The sequence below is a fragment of the Cebus imitator genome, unplaced genomic scaffold (genome assembly GCF_001604975.1).
Source record: "Cebus imitator isolate Cc_AM_T3 unplaced genomic scaffold, Cebus_imitator-1.0 Scaffold328, whole genome shotgun sequence".
In the NCBI taxonomy this organism is placed as follows: Eukaryota; Metazoa; Chordata; class Mammalia; order Primates; family Cebidae; genus Cebus; species Cebus imitator.
Genome location: NW_016107643.1, coordinates 1,773,451 through 1,783,626, shown reverse-complemented (window position 1 = coordinate 1,783,626; position 10,176 = coordinate 1,773,451). Strand labels below are relative to the sequence as shown.

General features: G+C 51.4%; 1 protein-coding gene across 1 annotated transcript; it reads right to left on the bottom strand.

Annotated features, from left to right (window-relative positions):
- Positions 1 to 5,500: 5,500 nt before the first annotated feature.
- AP5S1 (adaptor related protein complex 5 subunit sigma 1) lies at positions 5,501 to 9,779 on the bottom strand. Its single transcript, XM_017504833.2, has 3 exons — positions 9,254 to 9,779; positions 7,735 to 7,926; positions 5,501 to 6,384 (listed from the first exon to the last, which is right to left on the bottom strand). The coding sequence occupies exons 2-3, from the start codon at positions 7,908 to 7,910 to the stop codon at positions 5,958 to 5,960; spliced, it is 603 nt and encodes a 200-aa protein (XP_017360322.1). The 5' UTR covers positions 7,911 to 7,926; positions 9,254 to 9,779; the 3' UTR covers positions 5,501 to 5,957.
- Between the last annotated feature and the right edge of the window lie 397 nt (positions 9,780 to 10,176).

Here is a 10,176-nt window from a genome sequence, read left to right as displayed (position 1 = left end):
AAAAAAAAAAAAAAGTCACCTAGGCATGATGGCTGATGCCTGTAATTCAAGCACTTTGGGAGGCCATGGTGGGTGGATCACTTGAGGTCAGGAGATTGAGATCAGCTTGGCCAACAGAGTGAAACCTGTCGCTACTAAAAATACAAAAATTTAGCCAGGCGTGGTGGTGCACACCTGTAGCTACTTGGGAGGCTGAGGTTGGGGGATCACTTGAGCCCGGAGGCAGAGGTTGCCGTGAGCCAAGACTGTACCACTGTACCCCAGCCTGGGCAACACAGTGAGATTCTGTCTCAAAAAAAAAAGCCGATTACTTTCACTTACAAAAGCAATAAGCAAGTGCAATTTTTTGGGGGGGGTGGGGCACAGAGTCTCACTATGTTGCCCAGGCTGAAGTGCAGTGGCGTGGTATGATCTCAGCTCACTGCAACCTCTGCCTCCCAGGTTCAAATGATTCCCCTGCCTCAGCCTCCCAAGTACAGTAGCTGGGATTACAGGCATATGCCATCACTCTTGGCTAATTTTTGTATTTTTAGTAGAGACAAGGTTTCCGCCATGTTGGTCAGGCTGGTCTTGAACTCCTGACCTCAGATGATCCACCTGCCTCAGCCTCCCAAAGTGCTGGGATTATAGATGTGAGCCACTGTGCCCAGCCAGCAAGTGCAATTTGATGTTAAAACCACATTGCCCACTTTCAAAGGCCAAGGTGGGAGGATTGCTTGAGCTTAGGAGTTCAAGGCCAGCCTGGACGACATAGCAAGACCCTGTCTCTACAAAATATTTAAAATTTAGCTGGGTATGGTGGTGCATGCCTGTGGTGAGAGGATCGCTTGAGCCAGGGACTTCCAGGCTGCAGTGAGCTGTGATCACACTACTGTACTCGAGCCTGTCTCCAAAAAAAAAAACAAAATACACACACACACACACACACACATATATTTACATATATATGAAGAAGAAAGTTGGAGATTGACACTGCCTGACTTCAAGACTTACTATAAAGTTATAGTAATCAAGATGGCATGGTGGCTGGGTGCGGTGGCTCATACCCATAATCCCAGCTACTTGGGAGGCTGAGGCAGGAGAATCGCTTGAACCTGGAAGGCAGAGGTTGCGGTGAGCTGAGATCGTGCCATTGCACTCCAGCCTGGGCAACAAAAATGAAACCCCGCCTCAGAAAAAAAAAAAAAAATTGACAGGTGGCTCCTGCCTGTAATCTTAGCACTTTGGGAGGCAGAGGTGGATGGATCACAAGGTGAGGATATTGAGACCATCCTGGCCAACATGGTGAAACCCTGTCTGTACTAAGAACACAAAAATTAGCTGGGTGTGGTGGCGCATGCCTGTAGTTCTAGCTACTCAGGAGGCGGAAGCAGGAGAATTGTTGGAACCCGGGAGGTGGAGGCTGTAGTGAGCAGAGATCGCGTCACTGCACTCCAGCCTGGGCGACAGAGGGAGACTTTGTCTCAAAAACAAACCAACAAAAAAAATTAACAAGCTTCATTACATTTTTTTTTTGGAGGCAAGGTCTTGCTCTGTCATCCAGGTTGGAGTGCAGTGGCACAATCACAGCTCAGTGCAGCCTTGACCTCCTGGGCTTAAGTAATTCTTTGACAGCCTCTCAAGTAGCTGGGACCACAGGTGTGCACCACACTCTGCCAATTTTTCTATCTTTGTAGAGACAAAGTATCTATGTGGCACAAACTGGTTTCAAACTCCTGGGCTTAAGCAATCCTCCTACCTTGGCCTCCCAAAGTGCTGGGATTACAGACTTCATGAGCCACTACGCCTGGCCCACATCATTAAATTACATGAAACTGGACTTCATTCAAAGTAAAAAGCTCTGCTTTGTGAAAGACACTGTCAAATGAATGAGAAGACAAGCCACAGACTGGGAGAAAATATTTGCAAAAGGTACATCTGATAAAGCGCTGCTATCCAAAATACACGAAGAACTCTTAAAACTCAGTGAAAGAAAACAAATCTCCCAAACAAACTGCCTGTTTTAAAATGGACAAAAGACTTGAACAGACACCTCACTAAAGATTTACAGATGGAAAATAAGCACAGAAAAAATATTCTACATCCTATGTTATTAGGGAACTACAAATTAAAACAAGATTTCACTATACACCTATTAGAATGGCCAAAAGCCAGCCGGGCACAGTGGCTCCTTCCTGTAATCCCAGCACTTCGGGAGGCCGAAGCAGGTGGGTCACTCAGGTCAGGAGTTCAACACCAGCCTGGCTGATATGGTGAAACCCTGTCTATACTAAAAATATGAATATTGGCCGGGTGTGGTGGCGCACACCTATAGCCCCAGCTACTGGGGAGGCTGAGGCAGAAGAATCACCTGAACCCCATAGGCAGAGGTTGCAGTGAGCTGAGATTGTGCCACTGCACTCCAGCCTGGGTGACAGAGCGAGACTCTGCTCTCAAAAAGAAAAAAAAATTAGCTAGGCATGGTGGCGTACCCTTGTAATCCCAGCTCCTTGGGAGGCTGAGGCAGGAGAATTGCTTGAACCCAGGAGGCAAAGGTGGCAGTGACCCAAGACTGCACCACTGCACTCCAGCCTGGGTAACAGACTGAGACCCCATCTCATAAAAAAAAAAAAAGAGGCCTGGGGAGATGCTGGACAGGGCTAGAAAAAAACATCCTGCCCTAAAGGAGACGTGATGATCTAATCCCATCCCAGGGCTCGCCACCCTCCCAACTCCACAAATATGCAGACCAGTTCCTGGCTTAAAACCTGTGACTTCTTCCTCCCTCCAGGTAAGCGCTCTTCTCTGGGCTCTACTGCCCTCCTGTCATCTCCTGTTGTCCCAGGAGTGTTTGTGGAGGTACGCTGGTAACACTACCAGCTGCTCAAAGTCTCTAGTTCTCTCAGGAAGCTGAGGGACGTGTGGTTTGGCCAGGGTTCCTGGGGCAGGGAGAGGAAAGGGAGGACGCTTGGAGATGGAAGCAAGTTTGCTTCTGCAGCCATCTCACTTTTACTTCTAAATCCTGGCTCCTTCACTAAGCCTTCCTCACTAAAGTGCCTATTCTTCCTTTTGGGTGTTTAAAGCCTTGTGAGCGCCAGTTCAGGGATGCTCAAACCACTGCTGCTTTACAGTCATCTGCAGTCACTTGGCCTTAGCTGTATCTCTCCTGGAACCCTGGAGACATTCTGTATCCTGCATTGCACCTAGCAGAGCATCAGGCCCAAGGGTGCCTCGATGAATATAAGGGGAACATAAGTTGTAGTGGAAACCCAGCCCAACGGGCTGGGGCAGAAGCAGGGAGTGTGGGAAGGGTGCTGGGCAAGCTCATCTGGTTAAGGAAAGCCTGGTCCAACCGGGCATCTGGAACAACAGGAACCGGAGCTCAGCAGCTCCAGGGTGTGGTCTCAGTCTCTACTATTCTCAGTTTGCCCCACCTCACAGGAACCAGGCCACCAGCTATGCCTAACCTCAACTTCCCACAGCTCCTGGCGGGGGCAGGGTCTCAACCTCTTCCTTAAGTTCAGTTTGACAAATAAGTAGATCAGGCTGGTCTGAAGGTAGTGAGTTATCTCGATTGTTCACAGTCAGTTACAGATCGAACTCCTGTTCTACTCTTTCCCCCCTTCTCACTACTGCACTTGACTAGTCTGAAAAAAGTCTAAAAAAGAAAAAGAAAAATAGGCAGATCAGTAAGCTTAAGCCCTTCCATAGAGGCCAAAATGGCATGTTCCCATGAGAACACAGCCAGTCCACCAGGCCCACCAATCTGGGGAGTGGGGTGGGAGGGGTGGGCCAGGAGAACAGAATGTATAGGGAAGGGGTGTTCCCTACTAGAGGCCTGTGGGACATTTCCACTGGGACTTGATCACACACACAGAGTAACATCCCTTTAAGTCTTCAAGGTCAAGGTGGTTTGTGGCACTATAAAATGGAAAAGGTGGCCTTATCCTAACTATGGTGACAGTAATGGTAGAAGGTGTGGCATGGCTGGTGGCCTTGGCCATGGACCTGAAAAGGCTAATCATCAGTGCTGCCTCCTAAGTGGGTATAGGTGGGTCTGTCCTGGGTGCTAAAGGGCAACTGATAGGTGGCAAGCATGACACGGAGCTGACCACATAGAGGCCGTTCTGCCAAGAAAGCCTCACCTTCCTTGGTAACAGGAAGATAATGAAAACCAATGTAAACTGAGGTGGTTTTTTTTTCCCTCCCAACTGAGTAAGTTTAAATCTTCATTAGAAGCTGCTGATTGAAGACCACCTGACAACCAACCGACCAACCAGGGTTTGGTACCCCATCCATATCCCTTTGGGACTCAACATGGTACAGGCAGGCCCAGGTCCACGTTGCCTGAGGGCTTTTTCCCAGTGGCAGAAAGAGCCAGGGAATGTATGCACCCTGGGATCAACCTGTAGCCACTGACTAAAGGCAGCGGTAGGCAAACACCCACAGCCGCCACCCCTCAGGTGAGGTAATTCAGAGGCGACTGCTGTGTGCAGGCGCCCAGAGGCACTCGGCTCCCTACCACAGTCCTAACGGGCTTAACAAGCACTCACGGGGACTGCTGCCCCTTCCCGCTTCACGGGATCACCTCCCACCCCACATAACCCACTTGCACCAATTCTTGGCTCAGGCTCTGCTTCTCAGGTGACTCTGCCACAGTCACCTGCCACCTGTGATATATATTTTGGTAGAGGAAGTATGTACCACCATCCAAAGGAAGCCTCTAAGGAGACAGAGGTGAGGTGGGGAAAGCCCCTAAGGAGACAGAGGTGAGGGGAGGCCTCCTGGGGGATCCTTGACCATGAAGGCTCAAACACCCAGCTTGGGGGCCATCCAGAGAGGCACTCACTCATAGGAGCAGGATGCACGCATCAAACTCACAGAAAGAGGGGGTGAAATCATATAGCCGGTGCTTTTAATTCAAAATGAGAAATACATTATCTAGGGCAGACCTCTCACATTCCCCTGACGGCACCTCCTCTCCATGCAGATGAGGGAAGCCCATGATGATTTTATCTCAACCCTGCCTGGTGGGCATGGGCTTGGCACAAAAGGAGCTGCAGAATCCTGCTGCTGATCAGCAGATGTGTTTCTGAACTCTGTGGGGGCTGTACACTGAGTAGGACCTTGTTGATAATACTGCCTAAGCGGCACAAAGGCAGGGGCTGTGGTCTGCCAGCATGCAGGCACAGCTCCTCCACTCTCAGGGGAGTCTGAGACCCCTTTCGTGTTGCAATGACTGTGGGTTTTTTTGTTTTTGCAATGGAGTCTCACACTGTCACCTGGGCTGGAGCACAATGGCATGATCTCAGCTCACTGCAACCTCTGCCTCCTGGGTTCACACGATTCTCCTACCTCAGCCTCCCAAGTAGCTGGGACTATAGGTATGCACCACACACCTGGCTAATTTTTGTATTTTTAGTAGAGACGGGGTTTCACTATGTTGGCCAAGTAACTGGGACTACAGGTGTGTACCACACACCCGGCTAAATTTTGCATTTTTAGTAGAGATGGGGTTTCACTGGTCTCAAACTCCTGACCTCGTGATCCACCCGCCTCAGCCTCCAAAATGCTGGGATTACAGGCATGAGCCACCACGCCTGGCCTTGACTGTGGGTTTGGAAGGAGAAGGTGGGCTGAGTTCCAGGCAGCTCCTCACCATACCACTAGTGGCTGTCGGGGGTGGAGGAAGGTGGGGTCAAGGACAAGCATGGCTGCCGCACTGCAGTGGTGTAAGTTACACAGCAGCTCCAGGCTCAGGATGTTCTGTGGTTCCACTAACCTGAGGACAGACAGGACTTCCTCCGCCCTCTGCCCAGCCTCCCCTTTCTGCAGCCTCCTCCTTTGTGCCCCCGACTTGTCCTGGTATAGCAGCACATCAGAGCTGGGAGCAGGCTGGGCAGGAGATAGAGGCCAAGCTTCATCTGGCTATGTGTCCACCCTCTGCCTGCCCTCCAAAGCACCATCCCAACGAGGAATCAGCGGGGCCAAGCAGCACTGAATTCCTTCTCCAGGCCTTGGACAAACTGGTCGTTGAGGAAAAGTAGCTGACCATGGGGCAGGAAGCGGGTGAGGATGCCCTCGATGCGGTCAGCCCGAAGCAGGAGGTTGGTGCTGGGCACCAGCAGCCGGAGGTGGTCAAGGAGGAGGCGTGCCAGCAGCCGGAGTGTGCCCTCAGCCAGCAGCAGGTTCTCGTGGGCGTCCAGCACCAAGGCAAAGCCTAATGAGAGCACGCCCAGCCACACCACCGTCCGTGGCTCCTGAAAAGGGTCCCCTGCTGCCAGGCGGAAGGCCCCATGTGGGGCCTCGTGCAGGGGCACTTGCTCATCTGAGGACTGCAGCTGCAGGTCCATGGAGGGCCGGCCGGATGCCTGCTGCTGCAGCCGGCACATTGACTCCACCTGCCTGGGAAGAGTGGGCAGGTCAGGCTGGGGGGCTCACAAGCCAACTTTGTCATCCTCATGACCACGCCTGGCCCTGGGAGCTACCATCATCCCCATTATCTCAGGTGAGAAAACTGAGGCCTAGAGAGACTAAGTGATCTGTCCAGGGCCACAGAATCAGGAAGCGTGAGCCTCCAGGTCCTGAGCTACTTTATTCCATGTAGCCAAGAAGGCAGGTTTTCAACCCAGCTCCTTGGACTGAAAATGGGCACCAGAGGAAGATCCTGCCCTCATCTGCTTCACAGAGGCCTTCTCCACATAAAGGAAAGTAGGGGATGAGGTGGAAACTAAATGCCATTATCCAACATGGGCTATCCAATATCCATCCTTGTCCTATCCTGCAGCCCTCTCCAAGTATTAAAGAAAGACCTTCCATTGGACCAATAAGGCTTCTTAGAAGCTCCCTTTGGCTGGGTGCAGCAGCTCGCACCTGTAATCCCAACATACTGGGAGGCTGAGGTAGGCAGATCACCTGAGGTCAGGCATTCAAGACCAGCCTGGCCAACAAGATGAAACCCTATCTCTACTAAAAATGTAAAAATCAGCCAGGTGTGGTAGTGGGTGCCTGTAAACCCAGCTACTCAGGAGGCTGAGGCAGGAGAATTGCTTGAATCCAGAGACGGAAGTTGTAGTGAGCCAAGATCACACCACTGTACTCCAGCCTGGGTGACAGAGCGAGACTCCACCTCAAAAAAAAAAAGAAGCTCCCTTTGATCTTTCCTGAATCACCTTCCAGAGATCCAAGGCTGGGCACCCTAATCGGGAACAGTATATTCCAAACTGTGCTCTGGATCCCTGGCTTTCTGGAATCCTCATGTACTAAACCCTCTCTCTTCTTTAGAGATTCATAAAGTCTACAGGCACACTAAAGGTCCTGTTAAGTACTGCACTGAAAAGCATGTTTAATCTGTACTATCTGCCTGCCTACTCTCAAATCTTAGTTCTGCTACTTCCTAGCTGCATAACCCTGGACAGGTTCAACTCCTTAAACACTCTACTCATCTGTAAGATAATAAATATACCTACCTCAAGACTATTATGAGGTTAAACGAGTTAATATACATGAGATGTTCAGAACATAAATGCTTAGCACTTACAGGCTGAACAAATGTTAACTGTACTAATGATGATCATAGAATTATTATTTAACCCTTTTCACATAACACTTATGAACAGCCATGGAAGACTCTCTGGAAAATGCTACTCTAAAACCTTCTCTCTTAGTCCTCCTATTCCTCTGTGTCCCCACTCCCCGAGAATACCTATTATAATCAGGCACATGTTCGGTGAAGGCCTGGGGCTATGTCGTTACCTGGCCACAGCTAAAATCTGTTCCTTCCGCAGAAGCCTGTCCCTCTCAGCACCATGTGGCCGTGGGTCATCAGGTGATTTCTCAGCACCAAAGACACAGGAGTAGAGCACTCGGCAAAGGCCTGTGTCCTCGGTATTTGGGGCCCTCAAAGTGTGAATGAGAAAGGCGTGGACCATGGCTCCAGACTGGGTGCTACAGGGAAGTCAGAGATCTTGGTAAGGTGAGAGTGACCTGAGCAGGAGAAGCACCCACAGGAAGGTGCTGACCTGGCAGTGTCTGGGAGTCTATCCAGAGCCCGGTGAGGCTGGACACTTTGAATAACAGCATCAAAATAATACATAAGAGTCCAGTGGTAAAGAAACCTCAGACATACATAAGCGGAATAGGCCTAAACTGAAAAAAAAAAAGAAAGAAAGAAAGAAAAAGGCAAACAAAAACCTCAGACAACCCTAAACCTTGTTCTACAAAACAACTGGGCAGGAATCTTCAAAAGCATCAAGGTCATGAGGTCATGGAAAATATGAGGAGCTGCTCCAGACTGAATGAGACTAAAGAGACCAGACAGCTGAATGCAGTGTGTACTTCTGGATCGGGTCCTGGACCACGATAAGGGTATTTGGGCCAGGTGTAGTGGCTCAGGCCTGTAATCCCAGCACCTTGGGAGATCTAGGCAGGTGGATCATTTGAGGTCAGGAGTTCGACACCAGCCTGCCAACATGGTGAAACTCCGTCTCTACTAAAGATAAATTAGCTGGGCATGGTGGCCCATGCTTTTAACTCCAGCTACTTGGAAGGCTGAGGCCAGAGAATCGCTTCAACCAGGGAGGGGAGGCTACAGTGAGCCTAGATTGTACAACTGCACTTCAGCCTCGGCGACAGAGAGAGACTCCATCAAAAAAAAAAAAAAAAGATGGGAGGGAGGGAGGAAGGAAGGAAGGAATAAAGGAGGAGGGAGGGAGGGAAGGAGAAAGGAAAATTTTCATAAAGGGCATTATTAGGACAACAGAAAACATTTAAATGTGGACTATGGGTCAGAAAAAGTCTTGATCAGTGTTACCCGATTTTGAATGCAGGAGCGTGTCATTGTTTTTAGACAATGTGCAACTAACTCACGTGGTCCAGGGAAGAAAAACGGCAGCGAGAAGAACAGAGGAAATAAGGTAGATGGGGCTAAGGAAGTTAAAAACCCGTCACTCTCATCAAAGTGTATACAGGAGTTACTTGAAACTGTTTCAAAATAAAGAATAAATAACAGTAATGGTTATCTGGCTGGCTCAGTGGCCGGCCCGGGGGTTGAAAGGCGGCGGGTACACAGTCAGTGGGTATCTGTAGCTAAGGCTAAATAGACCGTCAGTTTAAACTGGTCAAATAGCAGGTTCGCAAAGGCACTTCGAGAACCGAAGCCCAGCACGCGGACGCTGACATCCGTGACCCTCCAGCCGCAAGCAGAGCCCGTCATCACTCCGCGCCGCCGCGTCCCCCCTCCACCAGAGAAATGGTAGCGGTCAAGACAGCTTACGTCACTGGCTCCGCAACCCTGCGGCGCAATGCACTTCGGGGGTTGTAGTTTCTTAATCCGGTCAGCCAGGCCTAAACAGGGCACCCCGCCCTACGTGTGTTGCCCCTGCAGCTTCGGCCCGCTGTCGTGGAGGCGTAGCACTCAGCCTTCCGTCCAGGCCCGCCGACTAACAAGCGCTCCCCTTGGAGGCAGGAGAGCAATGGCGGCTGCGCAGCCCGTGAGCGCCTGCGCACGTCGGTCGCGGGCGCGCGCGCCGCTGCGCTGTCGGGGTCACGTCCAGGGCGGCGCTGCGGGAGCCAGGCGCAGGAGGCGTGTGCTGACTCTTGAACCCTGGGCTTGGGTTGGCCTCGCGGTGGGACTGAAACCCTCCGTCCCGGAGCTGCCGGCGGGGACCACGCTGGGCACTTCCGGTGCTGGCTCGAAGCGTCCCCTCTCGAAGCCCTAGACCAACCGAGCCCCAGGCTGCCGACCCTGGTGGCCGCGAGGGGGCGCCACGGCTCGGAGCGCGGAGTCTGCGGAAGAGGCCGGGGCCCTCGTGGGCCCCGGAGGGCGAGGCACGTCATCTGCGACCTTAGGTCGCTCGGGGGCGAGCGGCGAGCGGACCTAGGCCGGCCTGCGTAGCTTTGGGCTGCGGGCTGAGTTCTTACTTGACCAACATGCGTGAGAATCACTGGGGTACGTGTTCGAATGTACATTCCTGGCTTGTACCCCCGGAAATTATGACTTTGGAGGGAAATTGTGTATTTTGTGCAGATTTTAAATACAAATATGTGTATTTTGCACAGATTCTGATGTGGGTTCCTGCAGCGGGTTAATTCCCGCACTCGGTTCAGCGCAGAACGGTTCGAACACTGCTTCGGAACTCTGTCACTGTGTGTCCCTGGCAGATTTGTCAACTTCATTGGACCCCAGTAAAAGCCTGT